This window comes from Paroedura picta, chromosome 7 (genome assembly GCF_049243985.1).
Source record: "Paroedura picta isolate Pp20150507F chromosome 7, Ppicta_v3.0, whole genome shotgun sequence".
NCBI classification, from domain to species: domain Eukaryota; kingdom Metazoa; phylum Chordata; class Lepidosauria; order Squamata; family Gekkonidae; genus Paroedura; species Paroedura picta.
The window spans coordinates 99,815,010-99,834,095 of NC_135375.1; the positions used below are offsets into that span (position 1 = coordinate 99,815,010).

General features: G+C 47.1%; 1 protein-coding gene across 3 annotated transcripts in view; it reads left to right on the forward strand.

Moving 5' to 3' along the window:
* Positions 1 to 19,086, forward strand: part of MFHAS1 (multifunctional ROCO family signaling regulator 1) — a 59,779-nt gene that overhangs the window by 37,847 nt on the left and 2,846 nt on the right. Inside the window, exons 2-3 of one of the 3 annotated variants that reach the window (XM_077345667.1) lie at positions 11,775 to 12,081; positions 14,865 to 15,257. In XM_077345667.1, the coding sequence (XP_077201782.1) occupies positions 11,775 to 11,905 (131 nt within the window). In that variant the 3' untranslated portion in view covers positions 11,906 to 12,081; positions 14,865 to 15,257. The remainder of the gene's footprint in view (positions 1 to 11,774; positions 12,082 to 14,864; positions 15,258 to 19,086) is intronic. The other 2 variants (XM_077345666.1, XM_077345668.1) reach the window with 2 other exon arrangements.

The window sequence follows — 19,086 nt, forward strand, 5'->3', positions numbered from 1 at the left end:
AAGGCCCCCTGTATTATCTGGTTACTTGTGACAGTCATAGTATTCTTTAGACGAGGCTTCTCTCTCTCTCCTTTCAACTTCAGCCTGAATGTTAATCCGATCTGCTTGAATAAATATTTTGCAGTGTGCTTCTTGGCTGTTTCGTTTACTGCACAAAATACTGCATTTCTGAGATTGACAAACTCTGCTATGGTAACCAAATCTCCCAGTTTCTCCTCCATAATAACATTGTAAGCTGCAATTCCATAGTCAGAGCATCGGAGGTGGGAACGAGTCAAGCCAGCAGCAAGCGCAGAGAGGGGAGAAGGACCGGGAAACTCCCGATTTACAAAGCAGTTGAGCATCTGTCTTGTCTGCAGGCCTGACCCTGATGCCCCACACAGTGCAGCTTTGCCTCCATAGACAATAGATGCCATTATGGGAAAGGGTATAGCAAGAGACAGATAATCATTCTGAGAGAGCAGGGAGTGGTTTGGCCAGAATGTTGGCTTCTTCCCACAATGGGAACACTCATTAGTCTTGCTGCACCATCACTTCTGGTCAACACTTGCATTGAAACGATTCCAAAATCTGCTTATCGTGTTTACTGGAAGGGAAAGTAGGGTGAATGCACCTACCTTAAGCACCAGCCCTTCTTTCAGGCAGCTGGCAGGGGTTGTGGAGGGGGCGAGGGGAATCCTGTTTCCAACACATTTTTGAGTAATCAGGGAGAGTATGCATTCAGGATCACAGGGGGGTTTTTTTGCTGCTTCTTCAGAGTTCTTAATATCATTAACAGAAATCCCTGGCTTTATCTGAAGCCGGTCCCTAAAGATTTGCTGCGCTGGATTCTCCTAAGAAACATGAATCGAATAGCCAACCCAATGAAACGTTTAAAACCAAGTGCCGTACAAATCCAGTTTGGCTCTTTATCTAAATTCATTTTTAAAAACCCAATTAAGGCAGAATTGCTCTGTTCTGCTTCCTTGGAACATTGCTTCCTCTCCCCCCCCCCAGCATAAATTTTGTGTGGCCAACAGCCCAGAGTCCTGCAATTTATTGCAGACTGTAGATTAGTGCAGTGGTTTTGGTTTTGTTTTACACTTCAGGGAACCCTTTCCATATTGCCTTCTCTGCCACAGAACTGATGATATGAAACCTCTTGAGTGTTTGTGGAGGAATCTGTGATATATCCTCAGGATGATACATGAGGTCCCTTCCAAATCTATGATTCTATGATTCTGGGGCAGCTCTGGACTGGGGAAAGGTATAGTGTGGATACCAGGATTTTACCTGCCAGCATTTTTCTTATAGATGCAACCCTGTTAGGCTTCTCAGATCAGGGGTTTGCAACTTCTGGGTCAGACTTGGGGCCTAAAAATGGGTCCCGGAGTCTCTGGAAGAAGGTTATGCGTAATGGCTGCCTCTGCTCTTTCCCTTGCTCTCTTTCGTATTCTGGAAACCAAGACCTGACCTTGGAAACAGTATCTTCCATGTCATCCATTAGTTGGCCTTCTCCCCCCCCCCCCCATTGCTGCATATTATGTGTTAATCCTGATGGATACTGGAATGAGCTTCTTAGACTCTTAGGGGGATTAGAAGGGGTAATGGAGAAGGTGGTCCCAAACTGGAATGTAAACTCCGCATCCAAAGGCTGTGTATATCTGAAAGCCACTTGCTTGGGGTTCATACTACTGCAGCCAGCCGCACCCTTGGTGCGATGTTTGCTGGTTTCTCATAAACATCCATTTAGCCACTGTAAAAATGGAAGGCTTAACCAGATGAGTGTCAAGGTCACTGTTTGCTTAGGGTGCCCAAAACACTCAGGCCAGCCCTGGTGAGTCACCATACCAAGTAAATCTGGTTTTGTGGGTTACCACACCAACAAAAAAGGTGTTTTGGGAAGAGTGTGAAAACACATCCTGCCTCTTGTCTTGTATCTAATAGTAGCCAGCGTGACTAAGAGCAAAGAGTATTCATTTCCCATCTGTTCCCCCAAGCTAAAGTGAAATGCCGTGTCTTGATTGCTGACACACAGCAGAGGTAGTCAAAGTTCATGAAAATACAGTTCCAAGGTTCAGGCCCAGGTTAGACAACACTCAATGCCTCAAGTCCAAAAGGGAATCCAAGATCAAGGTAGAGTATAGGCCAAGGCTAGGGATGAGGAAATCAGTCCAGAATACAGGCTGCAAGTTCAGTGACTACCAGACAAATTGCTTCTATGCAGCCACTCCTCTCTCTGCTGCTTTTAAGCCTTGCACTATGCACCAGCCAGCTCCTTCAGCCCTGCTCCTGCAAACACTCATCCTCACTCTTGGTGCTGAGCCAGTGTCATGATACTAGGCAGGCACTGTACCCTCTGTCTTGAAATTCCCTTCTCTTCTTCCTCCTATGATGTTTCTGAAGTTCTGGTGACAGGGGAGGCAAGCTGACTAGTAGATGACTCTCTGTTGCCAACTCAGGGCTGCTACCTCATTGAGGATCAGTATCTGGCCCCTCAGAGACGGTGTCCTTCTGCAGTGCCTTTGCCACTGGCTGTAGGTTTGGGCCAGGTCTGCTGGCCACCTCTTCCTCAGAACTCCTCTGCGATTCTTGGCTCAGCTGCGACACTTGGCTCATGGTCCATGACATGCTACCTCTGACCAAGGTGTGATCTTCCCAAGAAATGCATCTATGAAAATTTAAATAGGTGCAAGCATTAACATTTCACAGCTCAGTATAACATCTTTTGCTGGCTTGGGGCAGCTTAATAGCAAGCGTTTCTCTCTTCCTCCTTCATACAGCAGAACTGAATGGCAGGGATTATATTGTGAGAACAGCCTCTAACTTGGACGATAAAGAAAAAATGCCTTGTCACATTTCGTTACTTAGCTAGCAGAACGTCTCTAGAGGATTTCGAGCTTTGTGACATCTTGTTTTCCATTCTACTTTAGGCAGTTAGAAGGGGAAAAGATGTAGCCACTTAGTCTACTGTGGGGCCTATTTCTCAAAGAGCCGGTGACTATTTCACAACCCAAAAATCTTTCCACAAATAATTGGAGGTCGGGGAGCTGGGTTCTCAACTAGATTTATGCTAAAATACTAGATTTCCTTGTGAAGGAAGTGAGTTTTAATTTATGCCTTCTCTGTGAAGCTGGCCCATCCAGTCCAGTGGCCCAAACCCAGGTGCCATCAGGTGGTCCACCAGCAGGACCAGAACTGCAGAAATCCTTCTCTAGTTGCCCCCCCCCAAGCACCATGAATACAGAGCATCACTGGAACATAATGTGTTCCATCTATACCTTGTGGCTAACAGCCACTCATGGACTGCCAAGGTGCATTACTTTGCACTATCCCTTGCTCTTCCTCTACTTTCGGCTTGGCATCCCATTCTTTAGCTTCCCCAGAGCCCCATAGTCTGCCCTCCAGGTACTAATCGGGCTGAAACCACCTTCCTTGAAACAGCATGAAAGATTCGTGTGCAATCGAACCATCATCTGGGGTTTACAGAAAATCCATCTGCCTTTCAAAACTGTCACAAGCAGAATGAGACTGCGCTGAGGAAAGATGCATGCCGGGGGGGGGGGGTGTTGACAGGGCAGCAGTGAATTCCCGAGCCCCCTTATTCAGCAGTGCAAAATGAGGTTCAGAACAGTATTGCTTTCATAGCAGTTTCTCAAAGAAGCAGATTTTGAGGTCAAGGCCCGCTTCCATAACAAGTTTAATTTTACCCATAAAACCTTTGTGCCTTCAACAATATTCATTAAAAAGAATGTATAATGAAAACGATTCAAGCATCGCAGCTTAAAATGTGCTCTTGAGCACATTTAAAAGCTTGCTTGAAACAGGGCTGTTTTATATTGTCTCCAACGAGCAAGCAAGGGAGAGCAATGATGAGCTTCTCTGGGATGGGGACTTTGACAGAGCTGGAGTCACCGCTTGGGAGACCCTGCTCCCTTCCCTCACCTGGCTGATTTTGCTTCACAAGAGAATTGACATCTGCAGTCAGGCTTCTCCTGATGGCCTCACGGCACAGGAGGCCTTATTTATGACCCAATATTCCTTAACGAGAGCTGTATATGTATTTGGTTTCTGTGCTGCTCCCTGATTTATAGGGCAACTTCCTTTTCCAGGGAGGAGAAGTCCCAGTTAAGTCTATTGGCTATGAAATCCTATCAAATCAAGACTTGAGAATAAATCATGTCAGATTCAGATTCAGAGTACCTTTATTGGCATAAAAATCATGTCCAATGCCCTTCTGCCAGCTCAGTTATCGTTGGTGACCCTCAATCTATTTGTGTTCTTTAGAAACGTTTTAGATGCTACCACCATCCCTGACGTGGTTGTCAGTCACAGCCCTCACCCCCAGTAATGGCTCGAAACACTGCACTATAGAGCAGCCATAGACGTAACTTTGCTATAGGAACAGTAGATTGAGCCAGTCCTTTTTCAGATGGTGTATATTCTGATGGCAAGTAAATTTACACAAGCTGTTGTTCCATTTTTCACTCTGGGTACCCTAAAGAGCTTCCTGGGTTATGTAGACTTTCAGGCCATTCATAAATCCCTCCCTCTCCATTGATTTTATACATCCCATAATTCATTGCCGCATTACTCCTTCCCACGCACAATCTCCTATAGAGCAGAAGCGACTGAATTGAAAGTTCCTAATGGATTGGCTCAATGGTCAGCATTAGGTCCTGCCATTCTTCCAAAATCACAAATGCGGTTGTATAATGCACACTCGGCTGGCAGTTCTGGAGCCAGGCGATTCCAGGAAGTCCACCCTGTGGCTTTCCAAATAATAGTTATTTGCACATGTTAGTTTATCCACTTAACCCTGTGTTTGTTGGGAAAGCAGGATTACTCCAGACGTGCCCCCTGAAGCAGTAGCTGCAACCCGAAACATTATGAGTGGGAAGGGGTTGCTCCAAGTGAGTCTGTCTCCTGGCCCACAATCCCTGCAGTAGGTTTGGATCAGATAGTGGTATCAGGCCTATGGTTTGGATTCTACAGAAATTTTGCTGATGGAAAGAACATCTCCCTACAGTGTAGAACCTCCTTATGTTCCACACACACACACACACACACACACACACACACACACACACACACACACACTGCTGCATGCCCAGGTTCCCCTGGAAATGCTGCTCTGGGGCGATGGGAAGGGTCTCCAGGAACAGCAGAAAGGCAGGAATTCAGTGGAAATCAATCCCCCTTCTGTGGATGAAAATTTCCCACCAGATCCAAGCTTATATATCACTATATATAAGCTTGGATCTGGTGGGAAATTTTCATCCTGTACACTCCTACACTTTAGCTGCAAGTTCTGTGGAGAGGGAGACGTTTGTTTTGTTCAAAAAGTACATGTAGAAGACAGATTACGATGATGGCAGATGCCTAGGGTTGCCAGCTCCAGGTTGGGGAAAACCTGGAGACTTTGGAGGTAGAGCCTGTAGAGGGCGAGTAATTCTGTGTAATCCCCAGGTCCCACCTGGAGGCCGGCATTCCTATGGCAGCCCCTGCAATTTCCCTTTCCTGGCCTCCACACATCAGGTACTACACTTAGCGGTGGCCAAACTGTGGCTCTCCAGATGTCCATGGACTACAATTCCCATGAGCCCCTGCCAGCAGCTACAGTTTGGCCACCCCTGCATCAGCGGTGCATCTTGTAACCCCTAGTTTTCCACTCAAAAATAATGGAAAATAAAGGCTGATAGACTTGTGCCTATGTGGAAAGATCTCACAGCAGACGTTCTGACCAGGACGTGAAGGAGATGAGCTCTCTGCCAGAATTGCAGTTCCTCCCCTTCTTGCATAAAGTGCAGTAACCGGCACTGGAACTGCATCTCCAGTGCTACAGAAGATCTATTTCTGGCTCATGTTCGTGCTCCCAAGTCCTCTTTTCGTGCTACAGTCCGCAAGTGCTGAATACGCATTTGTGATCTGGGCCAAGGGGCCAGCATCCAACCTAAAACACTTTTCCAGCTTGCTGTTCAGAGCTAAGTCCCTAATCTTGCCTGGAGGCTCCTCCAGCGGCACACGGTGGCTAAAAAGCGACTCTGCAGCTTCATTTCTCTGGTTTCAGTTAGCGCCTTTGGGTTGTTTTACAGCAAAAATGTTTCCCGGGAAAGTCTTCTTTCTACTCTCTTTCTCTCTTTGCGGCTGGGGTGGGGGCGGGGTGTTCTATTGTGCGCGTTGCGTGCCTCTGAAGGAATGTGCTGTCCAAACACAGACAGGTTAGAAAAGGTCTAACTGTCGAGTAAAAGCGACAGAGCAGCGGATTTCTCCTCTCCCCCTTCTTTCCGGTGTTATTAGGAGGAGGAGCCAAAAGTTCACTGACCTGGCCTGATTCCAATCCTCCAAAGCAGCCCTCACAGGCTCTACTGTTGACTGAAAAATCAACAAGAGAGAAAAGTGACTTTGGGGGAGGAAGAAGAAGATGAAGAGTTGGTTCTTATATGCTGCTTTTCTCTACCCAAAGGAGTCTCAAAGCGGCTTACAATCACCTTGAGTTATTAAAGTTATTGTCTACTTCAGGGATTCCCAACCGGTTCCGCAAGAGCTCCCCTGGGGTTAGGCGGCCTTTCCTAGAGGTTCGGATGGCCGCTGACATCACTAGACGTCCCTGGAGCCTACTCCCCCTGTAACACTACAGGCCTAGTCTCTTTCTCCACAATGGAAACGGTAAATGATCCATCAGTTGATCGGCTGGCTCCCGCATTTTACTTCCGTGCCCACTTCTCTGAAGGCGCAGGTCACCACTTCCGGGGATCTCAAAGCCTGAAAAATATTTCAGGGGTTCCTCCATGGTCAAAAGATTGAAAAAGGCTGGTCTGCTCAGACCGGCAGGGGCTCTCTAGGGTCTCAGGTCAAGGTCTTTCCCATCACCTCCTGCCTGGACCTTTTAACTGGAGGTGCTGGGGATTGAGCCCAGGACTTCTGCATGAAAAGCAAAGGCTTTACCTCTGAGCCACAGAGGGCCACACTTGGCATGGACTACTCCGGCAAGTGGCAGGTTTGATTCTGCCCTGAGGGTATCTGTGCCCTTGATCACCTCCCCCCTTCCCTCCCAAGCGTACTGAATGTAATTTAAAAAAACAACAACCCTAGATTATCATGCTATAATGCTGCTGTACAAAACTACTTTTTATATATGTAGAAAGAGCGTTGTAAAACAATCACAAAAGAAAAAAGACAGATTGTTTGGGAGGAAGGGGAGAGGATGGCGAGAAAAGGGGTGCGCACAAACAACTCAAAATGGCGGGTGTGGGGAAAAGCCCAAATACACACATTTCCGCATTGGGCAGCCCCAAATTAGATTCTGCTTTAACAGCTGAAATTGCTGTAACTGGGGATTTCCAAAACACGCGGTAAGTCAGAGTGCAATTCAGGACTTCTCCTGGAGAGGCAGATTTTAATGCAGAAATGCACAGAAAACTCGGTCCTTTAAGGGAGGGGTTTTATGTGAGCCGCCTCGAGCCTTCGGGGGGAGGCGGGATATAAATAAAATAATAATAATAATAAATGCAAATCCGAATGGTATTGCTAGTGCGGAAACGGTCATGGAATTGGGGTGCAGTCTTGCAAAATGGTTTGTTGCATTTTCTTCCTCAGCTGTGTGTGCAGTATTATTTGCGAGAGGTCCGTTTAGGACAGCCTGTGATTGTGGCTGAAGTCATTCCCACTACCTGTTAGATTTCTCCATGGGGTTCAGTGCCCAGGCTGTGACTGCAATCTGCTAACAGTTGCATGGGCTTCAAGTACACCACTTTGGGGCTATGGTTGTGTGATCCTTCCAAAGTGGGACAGAACTAAGGTTCCAAGGGGGGGGGGGAATCCCAAAATAGGCTCTTGCATAGAACTAACTATTGCCTCAGGGAACAAAGCAGTAATTTACTATTTTTCATGAGGTAGGGGGCGTAAACAAGGGAGTGTTGTGGATTCCTCATCTTTTAAAATCTTTACATTTGCTCTTTCGCACTTCTTTCTAAAGGCAATAGTTCAACTTTACCCAGGAAGTTGTGGGATAATGCCCAAAACTTGCTGAAGATTTTTTAAAAAAAATTATTTTATTTTTATTTTGTTCTAATTCAGTTAGTACAGAACGTAAGTGAAAAACCGCTGCCAGTCTTAACCACTCCACCATGCTGCCGCTTGATGTGACTGTGGACGCTTTTGAAATGTTGAGAGAGATTGGGTGGGCACCACTAAAACTGGCCGCCATGGGAGGCAATTATGAAAAGTTGGGAAGTTTTGAGCCAAGTATCCTCCCTTGTGATGGGGGGGGGGGTAGCTATTTCTATTTGGGTGCTTCCTGCAGAGGCACAGGCGATGCCTACTGTGGTACTTCCTGGACAGGTGGTTGTGGGAAGAAACAAATGGGAGCATGCCACCCACAGGTACCACTTTGTAGATCATTGATGTAACACAGCTTAATTCTAGACAGCAACAAGCTGGGGAGAGACTATTTATATAGTACAGTTACCTTATTTACCATAAATTCTTCCACACTGTCACAGACTGGATGTCCCATGAGTCCCATCTAGTAAGGCTGCAACCAAATGAGTTTGTGAGTAGTGATAGTAGTAGTAGTAGTAGTAGTAGTAGTAGTAGTAGTAGTAGTAGTAGTAGTAGTAAAGCACTTAACTGAAGATAATCCTCGGATGGTTGACCAAGGAGTTCATGCTTCTGCTGTGACCCAAGCAGAGGAACAACCTATGCATTAGTAGCATTGGGCTCAGCCTCATAATGCGCAGATGCATCTCAAAGTAGTAGCTGGCTGGAAAAAAAATGTGAACTGCGTGTGGAATGAGTAAGCCCTGAGAAGCCTGAGGCTCTGTACTGCATGAGGTGAGAGAGGGTAGCCGCTCCGGGAGAACTGCGTCCCTGAGTGTCAATTTTTAATGATAATGGAAAGTGGCTGTTTGCAGTTGATCCAAAAGGTGGGCTTCTCTCCTATTCCTCTTTTTCAATTTTTATTGACCCCTTTTGCGAGGGGATCGTTTCTGCGCCTTAAGCATTTTCTGCTTGAGGGAGCTGATGTTCTCTCATAGCGGGAGGAATGTGGCACGCACAGCCTTATCGAAGGATGGAGAGTAACTGGGTGGAAGGCTGTGAATAGAGAGGCTGGGAGGAATATCACACTGCGCTTTGTCCTCCTTGTGTATCTGTTTGTCAACTTTGTCCTTCCTCCATAAATGATGACGTGCTTTGGATGTCCACAAAGGGCACAAAGTTGAAAAGAAGTGCAAATGTTGTGGAAGTCGGAATTCATATTTCAAACGACTACAGCAACACCCTAACGTTTATTTATTCATTTTTTATTGATTTGTTTATTTTGAGATTTCTAAGCTGCCCCTCTCCAAAATTGGTCTTGGGGCAGCGTACAACAGTAAAAAGAACACAAGATACAAATGCATCTGAGGGGGGGGGGGGAAATCTAAAGTTCAATTAAAACCAGCTTCTTAACTCCTATTAACCCACTTCGCTTGACGAACAACCCAACGAGCCAGGTGAACAAACTGGGATGTATATCAGAAACGGATCGAAGATCTGACAGCAGCCCCATAAATGCAAGTAGGCAGGGGGCTTGGCCAAGAGCATTGGGGAATAAATAGTCGAGCCCTGACCTCAGCAATAAATGCTGGTAACTCGTTACCCTTTCTATAGAACAGGGGTAGTCAACCTGTGGCCCTCCAGATGTTCATGGACTACAATTCCCACGAGCCCCTGCCAGCATTAGCTGGCAGGGGCTCGTGGGAATTGTAGTCCATGAACATCTGGAGAACCACAGGTTGACTACCCCTGCTACCCCTGCTATAGAACCTTTTTATCACCGGGGACCGGTCAACGCTTGACAATTTTACTGAGGCTCGAGGGGGTAGTCTTTTGCCGAGGGACGTTGCTGCCACCGCCTGAGCCCTGCTCCACTTGCTTTCCCGCTGGCGCCCCTGACTTCCCGCCGTCCACTGGGGGGCTCTTGCCAGCAGCAGCTGCGCAGTGCCATGCCGAGGGGGAGCCTCAGCTATGGCGGCCACCGGAGAGCATCAAAGATGAGCAGCAGCCAGGGAGGAGGACGAGGAGGAGCCGCGGCCCAGTACTGACTGAGCCACGGACCGGCACCGGTCCCTGGACCGGGGGTTGGGGACCACTGCTATAGAAGAATGATATGGACTGTGTAAGAATGTGAAACAAACCTGGCCAAAACACTTCACAGATCCATCTAAGCCAGGATCCTGGTTCCAAGCGTGGCAAGACATATGCCTCTGGGAAACCGCCAAACTGGATGCAAGAGCAGCACCCTGTTGCTAGCCCCATTCTGGTTCTATTCTGACTGGCCCTCCGCTTCAATAGCTGGCTTCGACACATTGCAAAGAATACAAAACGGTGAAAGAGCCATCGCAGAGCAGCAATTTGGACCACAGGGGTTTGTGAGCTGAGTGTAAGGACCAGCTGCAAATGTAGAATACGTTCAAGAGTGATGATTGGGAAGCGGCTTCAAACGTCCAAAGCGCACAGGAGAGTGTTGCTTATTGACATGGTCCTACTTAAGAGAAACTCCTTCTTCTCTTTGGTCCTTTAGCAAAACCTGCTTCCCTAACTGAAACTATAAACTGGTACATGTATAACTGCATGTACCCAAATCTAGAATCACAGAACCATAGAGTGAGAAGGGGCCATACAAGCCATCTAGTCCAACCCCCTGCTCAGTGCAGGATCAGCCTAAAGCATCCATGATATCTGTCCCGCCACTGCTTGAAGACCGCCAGTGAGGGGGAGCTCACCACCTCTGTAGACAGCCCATTCCACCGCTGAACTACTCTATGAAATCCCCTCCCTGATATTTAGCCTGTACCGTTCTACACATAGTTTAAATCCATGACTGTGGGTCCTGTCCCGTTGTCTTATTTTATTAGATTACTTATCCCGCTTTTCTTCCGTGTACCTCACGGAATGTTACATGCTCCTTTCCCCCTAACCCAGCCTCCTACCCCAATCTCGAGGAGTTTTATCCTCAAGAAGGCCCCTGGTGGAAGATGAAGCAGTATGGTAGTAACTAACGGTCACCCAATGAGTTTCATTGCATGGGATTTGCTGCCCTTCCCTTCCCTCTGATTCACCCACGCAAACAAGATTTATTGCAAGGATCCTGGGGCAAGGATTTACAGACTGGGTTTCGGCTGAAACTAAAACGGGCTAGGCAGAGGAGAACTTTTGTCTTTTGTAGGGGGCTTTGACGGAGCACTGCCTACGCTTAGAGCATCACGCCACTGGAGAGGATGGGATTAGATGACCCGGGAAAGGGGCCGGTTTAGGTTAATAAATACCGCAGCGTATCTCGACGGCTCTTGCCGGTGCTGATAATGGCAGCCACAGTTCAAATCATTTATTCAGGCCTTTGTTGAAAGGGCGCCGAGATAAATCTCCAGCCCCATCTGCCCCTGAATCGTAATTGCTAAGACTTGCGTTCTCTGCCCTTTTCCTTATTAGATGCTGGGAGCGCACATGTTAATCATGGTCAAGATCTCTAGAGCCCATCTGCAGTGATGTAGGAGGCGGGAGGGGGGGAGACTGTGTGGCAGATGTGTGCTTTTGTCAAGGGCGGCTCATAATCCGCTAGCTGTTGGGGTTTTGTAAAATGAGAAATGCGCCAGGCCAGCCAACAGACTTTGTACGATGCTGGGTCTCTCCTGATGCATAAGGGGAGACTTGAGTAACAGCCTGTTTGCAGAAACGGTCTGTCTTATGACCCTAAAGATGCTGTCCCTGTCTCTGCGATTCCCACCAACCTTTCACTTCTTTTCTCCCAGGAGAATTGCTGAGTCAGCCCAGGCCAGAGGGAGTGACCGAGATAATTTGCCCCAAGAATGGGAACGAGCGCGTGAACGTGGCTTTGGTATATCCGCCGACACCAACAGTGATCAGCCCTTGTTCCAAGTGACCTCCGGGAATCGCCTGTCTTTGCCCCTATCTAAGGACACCCCCCCCGACACCCTGTGATCAAAGCAGCTCTTCTTGCCAAGAATTTTTGGAGACTTACAGCCCGGAGAGGATTCTGATTTGTTTTGAGGGGCCTGAACATCGCAGCTCGGGAAATAAAGGTAGAAAGACAACAGGGTATGCTCTTGCGTGTAGAGAATATTTATTTATTTATAACGTTTTTTATTTGTGCTGCCCTCCCTTTCGGCTCAGGGCAGCTCACAACACAATCCAGTATACATGCTCTGACATAATACAAAATACAGTAGGCTCCAAATTAGTACTCCCGTAGATACTCGAGCGTATGCCAGCCCGAATTTTAGCCGAGACACCTAATTTTACCACAAAGATATGGTGTCAACAATAACAGGTAAGTGGAGACCCTCACTTGAGTATAAGCCTAGGGGGGCTTTTTCAGCATTTTAAAAATGTGCTGAAAACATAGGCTTATACTCGGGTATATACAGTAAATTGCATCAATATTATTGACTATTTAAATCAGGGGTAGTCAAACTGCGGCCCTCCAGATGTCCATGGACCACAATTCCCAGAAGCCCCTGCCAGTGAATGCTGGCAGGGGCTTCTGGGAATTGTGGTCCATGGACATCTGGAGGGCCACAGTTTGACTACCCCTGATTTAAACCATTTAAAACATTTAATTACATTTAACGGGGTTGGTAGTCCCTGGCCTGAGAGAGGCCTGCCTTTTCTGTCCTGGTCCCCACCTGGTAGAATGAGCTCCCAGAGGATCTCAGGGCCCTGATGGATCTGCCTCATTTCCGCAGCGCCTGCAAGGCGGAGCTCTTCCGCCAGGTATATAGTTGAGGTTGGGTAGGGCCAGGAACATCTCTGGGTGCCCCTCACAAAATTGCAGCGCACCCCACAGTAAATTAGACCATCTGGACTACAGAGGTACGTGGTTTGCTGCCGATTATAAATGGGTTTTATTATTTATTTTATTATTATTATATGTTTTAATTAGTTTGAATTGTATTTTATTGCATTGATATGGATGTTGTAAGCCACCACAAGCTGGTAACCCCAGGAGTGGTGGCATATAAATTTGAATTAATGAATTAATGAGCCAGACTGTAGATTGCCTCACAATATATCCAGTGGGCATTTGAAGAAGAAGAAGAGATGGTTCTTATATGTTGCTTTCCTCTACCCGAAGGAATCTCAAAGCAGTTTCCAGTTGCCTTCCCTTTCCTCTCCCCACAACAGACACCCTGTGAGGTAGGTGGGGCTGAGAGAGCCCTGATATCACTGCTCGGTCAGAACAGCTTTATCAGTACTGTGGCGAGCCCAAGGTCACCCAGATGGCTGCATGTGGGGGAGCGGAGAATCAAACCCACCTTGCCAGATTAGAAGTCTGCACTCCTAACCATTACACCAAGTTGGCTCTCTTGATAAAAAGGGGTTCTGGAGGGCCCAAACAGATTTGCCCTTGGTGGCTTTGTTCTGTGCAGGCACTGGAGCTAAACTTCATTGTTCGGTGATGGTTATTTTCTCTCATGGAACCTGTGACCTTCAAAAGACCTGTCCCTCCACGGGCTACAAATGTATGGTTGACCTTTCTTCATGATGAGATGTTGGTGCCTGACAATCGCAAATGCTCTGAAATCTGCTGAGCAAACAGTGACAGGGCAAGATGCCCTAAGGGACAACTGGCTCAAAAGTACCTCATAGCCAGCATACAGCATCATCCTAAGGACCATTACACCCTTCTAACTACAATGGACTAGGTATAACTCTGCTTAGGGTGACAGCGATTGGGCATGTGTACACATCCTATTGGAATGCTGCAGAAAGAAGCTCCGCAGATATTGTTGTTGTCAGCAGTGCGGGGAGTGACCTTGGATGAAAAAGGATGGAAGCAACCAAAAGGGATTTAATGTAGGGTTGCTAGCTTCCAGATAGGCATCTGGAGACTTCCTGCTATTGCAGTGGATCGCCAGGCAATCAACATCACAAGAGCCAGCATGATATAGGTTAAGAGTGGCGGCCTCTAATCTGGTTAGCCCCGCTCCTCCAAATGCAGGCAGCTGGGTGACCTTGGGCTCGTCACAGGCCTGATAGTGCTGATCTGACTGAGCAGTCCTGTCAGAGTTCTCTCAGCCCCATCTACCTCACAGGGTGACTATTGTGAGGGGAGGAAGGGAAGGCGATTGTAAGTCACTTAGACTCACTCCTTCAGGCAGTGAAAAGCGGGGTATAAAAACCAATTCCTCCTTTTCTTCATCAGCTTGACTGGAGACAGTGGCTGCTGTGGAGGGTGGAGTCAATGGCATTATGCCATGCTAAGGGGAATCCCAAATTAACTATTTTTCGACATTAGATGTAAACTGGGATGGGGATTCTCCTGGATAAAAGGAGCTATAAAATCAAATTGCTTATTCTATCGCTGAAGAAAAAGGAGTATCGTTAATTGACCGTGTATTAAAAATGTTGAGGGCATTGAAGTAATACAGACTGCATTGCAAACTTGTCCAATACGTCTGAAAGCACAGATGTCTTCTGGTTTTCTTTTGTTCTCTCACAGCCTTCACCAAAATTTGTAGCCTTGCATTAGCCACAACAAACAAGCTTCAGGCTGAGTACAAGTAAGGCATCAACTATCTAGAGCAGGGGTAGTCAAACTGCGGCCCTCCAGATGTCCATGGACTACAATTCCCATGAGCCCCTGCCAGCAAACGCTGGGGCATCTGTCTTTCTGCTGCGGGTCACAGAACACTACGTCTTGGTGTGTTACACCAAGGAAGCTGTTCTCACAAGAAACATGGATTTCTGGCTTCATTTGACATACTTTTGTTTAGGGTTCCTTTTGTTTCTGGCAGAGGGGCTATAATGGGACACGTGTTCAGCACTGTAAGCGTTCTAACCCTTGGGAATTTGTTCCCCTGTCCTTTCTTAATACGCAGGTTAAAGGGAGCAGGGTGTGTGAAAAGCTACACATTGACTGGGCACAGTTCTACAGTCTGGCTGAATTGATCCTTCACACCAGTCGTGGGCTGGAGTTGTGCATTCACAAGAACTCTCTGCGGTAGTTTGCGGAGGCAGGCGGTGCAACGAAGTGTCCCCGTCCTAAACTTCCCTGGAACTTTTTGCGGTCACTCTGCTCCAAAGCCTCTGGAGGGTTGCAGTCGCCTCCCCCGTGGCAACGTTCTGGGACTGAGGAATCTACAGACCTGTCTTGCGCACTTATTTGGACCTGTTGATGAATGTAAGATTGTGCTGTCGTCATTCAGATGTACCCAAAGGGATATCTGCTGAAAAGGAAATATTGAGAACTTCCTGTGGCTATTCCCACAAAGGTAAGTTTCTTTAAAAAAATCGATTGCAGGATTCCTCATGGCTGGCTCCTGGTTTTCGTGGGCTTCCTGCCTCACCCTGGGGGGACAAGCAACAACATCTTGATCTTTAATGCAGCCAGCTGGGTGACCTTTGGCCAATCACAGTTCTCTCAGAGCTCTCTCAGCCCCACCTACCTCACAGGGTTCCTGTGGTGGGGAGAGGAAGGGAAGGCGATTGTAAGCCGCTTTGAGACACATGAGGTCTGCTGGTTGACCTTGGGCTAGTCACAGTTCTCACTCAGCCTCACATACCTCACAGGGTGTCTGCGTGGAGAGAGGAAGGCTATTGTCAGCCGCTTTGAGACTTCTTTGGGTAGTAAAAAGCATGGTACAAAAAACTGTTCTCTGCCTCCTTCTACCGCAGAGAAAGCCACTCTCTCATCCTATAGAAGTGCTGCGTCTCCTTTGGGCTTGCTTAGAGGCAAGCTGGAAGTCTGAATTCCACCTGTATCTTCAGTGCAGAAGGAGGAGTGGGCAGGAAAGATAGATAATTGTGCTAGAGGTGTAATACTACAAACACTTTTTTAGAAGGCCTCGATCCAGAACCAGCTTGGATATTCAACATAGTTCTCCCCCCACCCCACCCCAAGCTCCTTGCTGTTTTTTCTGGAAAGGGAAAATAATTCCTCTGGGATGTGAAGGTGAGTCGCTTTACAACAAACTGGAAGTGGGCCTCTCTCCTTCCCCTCTTTCTTCCCGTCGCTCGGGTTAGGTTTGGAACTTGTTGGTGAACTTCCCATCTCCTCCCTTTGGAACTTCCCATATGCTCCCTCCACTACTCTGCTGGTTTGGCTTGGAGCACTGCAGTGGTTTGCATGTCCTTTGCTGGTTTTGTGTGGGCTCCTACTTGAGTGAACGGCAATCTTCTGCTCACCCAGATAACACGTGGAAGAGGAAAAATGAAGACCGCACTGTCATCTCATCCCAGTGAACTGCAGTCTTGGATACGCATGCCTGGAGGAAACCACAGTGCTACTAGCCAGCAACACAAAGAATTCCACTCACAATGTTAGTCAGAGTATCTAGAGACCAGGCCCCATTTTAACAGAATGGTAATGGTGGCTGTGGAAAAGCCACGGAAGGTATCTGATATTCTATTAAGAAAGCTCTTAACAAATACAGAGGTTGACCGACGTAGATCAGCGGCTCAGTGATGTGTTTTCACATGGATCCTTGCAAGCTAATGTTCAAGACCCAGCCTGTCTGGACAGCCAGAAGAGCTGGTGTGTTGTTACCCAGCGTTTCACTGCCCAAAGGAATCCTGAAGCAGCTTGCAAACTCCTTTCCTTTTCTCTCCACAACAGACACCCTATGAGGTAAGTGGGGCTGAGGGAGCTGTGACTGACCCAAGGTCATCCAGCTAGCTGCATGTGGAGGAGGAGCAGGGAATCAATCCTGGCTCTTCAGATTAGAGGCTGCTGCTCTTCACCACCACACCACGCTGGCTTTGAGGTGTACAAGCAAAAGACCTTCTAATGAAGAACTCCCGACGTGAATGACAGATACGTTTTGACAGTGGAAAATGGCACTAGGCTACCCACGTTGGAGACAGGAGAGTATCCAGTATCGAGCCATTCTGGCTTCTGTCTAACGTATTGATTAGATGGAGGCCTTGGAGTAACAAAAAGGAGAAAACATCCTGGCCCGAATCAAAGTCAAGAACCCAAAAAGGTCACAATAAGGGAAATGAATTTAAGCCCCTGTAGGGCAGAACACAGTCTTTAAAATTAAGTACTAATATTTATTAAAGTTAAACCCCCAAGGCTTATTGCATAGCCTCAGTAAAAGTGCATACATGCATACCAATGCCTCCACTGAGCAGATGCACTTTGCCATTACCGCTTTTTCCAATGGTCAGGCATGAAATAAAAACAGCATACGTCAAATACAAGAATTACAAAGATGGTTCTATACAGCATACTTTGGATATAGGCTAGCTCCTACATGACACTGGACACTGGAAATGCTTACCTTGACCAGAGACTGCTTTTGAAACATTAAAAGGTAAAGGTATCCCCTGTGCAAGCACCAAGTCATGTCTGACCCTTGGGGTGACACCCTCTAGTGTTTTCATGGCAGACTCAATACGGGGTGGTTTGCCAGTGCCTTCCCCAGTCATTACCGTTTACCCCCCCAGCAAGCTGGGTACTCATTTTACCGACCTCGGAAGGATGGAAGGCTGAGTCAATCTTGAGCTGGCTGCTAAGATCAAATTCCCAGCCTCATGGGCACAGCTTCAGACAGCATGCCTTACTACCCTGTACCACAAGAGGCTCTTTTTGAAACATTAGAGACCTCAATTTATTTTATGTGGCTGCCTGGTCCACAGAACTGACCAAGGTCCATAGTGTCCAGAGTATATAATATCATTTTATTGTCATGTCCAGAGCTGACTCTGGACATAACAATGTTTGTAATTCTTTAAAAAAAATATTTCTTTATATTTATCTCATAGAAAATAAGAAATACAGAAAAGGAAAACACAATTGCTAATTTTACATAGATCTTAAGAATTCATCCCAGTCTTTGAAATTATTCGATTGGTCTTTGATTTACCCTGTTTGTCAGCTTAGCCATTAGAGCTAATTCTCTAAGGGCCTTTCCACATGCCACAAATATAGCAAAATGCTTACCTTCTGCAGACGCCATATTTTTGGCATTTTGCACGACGTCGCCAGCATCCAGCAACCAAGCAGCAAACCGGTAGCTACATCCCCTATTTTTAAGCTCTACCTGGAGAATCGCATAAAATGGATTCCCCAAGCTAAAAAGCGCAAGCTAGAGGAGAACAACCATCAGGCCACACACCAAGGAAATGTGCAGAGCCAATGTAGTGCTTTCTCCACCTCCAGTTCCTGTCCTCACACCCGCCTCCCTCTCCGTTCTCCCGTGGGCTTCTTTTTTTTTTTTAAGCAAACTACTTCGAACAATGAATAGGTGTTTAATCATGCAGGGAAAGCACAGTTTAAACACAAAGCATGCCTCTCTAAAGTTCCCTCCCCCCAAAATCAGAAGGCTTGTGCAAGGGCCTGATTCGGCCACAGCTACAATGTAAGTCAATGGCAATCCCCTTCCTCCAAATGGGAATTTCGGCTTTTCCGCCATTCCAGGGGCCTGGAGGAACGGAGGTTAGAGTTATAGCCTCCAAATTTTCAGGGTAGCTATGGGAGGCTCTTCCCTGATGAATGAATGAATGAATGAATGAATGAATGAATGAATGAATGAATGAATGAATGAATGAATGAATGAATGAATGAATGGTGGGACAGTTGAAATGCAGGCGTTTCCCTCCTCAGCTGCACCTTGATGCTCCAATCACTACATTTTGCTGGCACTCTGATTTCACTTTAGCAATAGGTGCATTTTGAGTAGTTACTGTGTCTAGTTAGCTAGAGTGGAGAATTAAGTGTCAGGTGTGGCCAAGGAAGGGCTGTTAACAAGCAGGGAGATATATGGAGAACAGACTTGGAAAGAGGATGCTAGAAGAAGAGTTGGTTTTTATATCCCGCTTTTCACTACCCAAAGGAGTCTCAAAGCATCTTAACAATCACCTTCCCTTCCTCTCCCCAAAACCGACACCGTATGAGGTAGGTGGGGCTGCAAGAGCAGCTCTAACAGGACTATAACTAGGCCAGGGTCACTCAGCTGGCTGCATGTGGAGGAACGGAGAATCAAACCCTGCTCTGATTAGAGGCTGCCACTTTTAACCACTACACGACACGGACTCCTCTTCCATGAGGAGTTAGTGAAGAATCTTGCTATTCCAAGATGGTGCTCCTGTACGGACAAT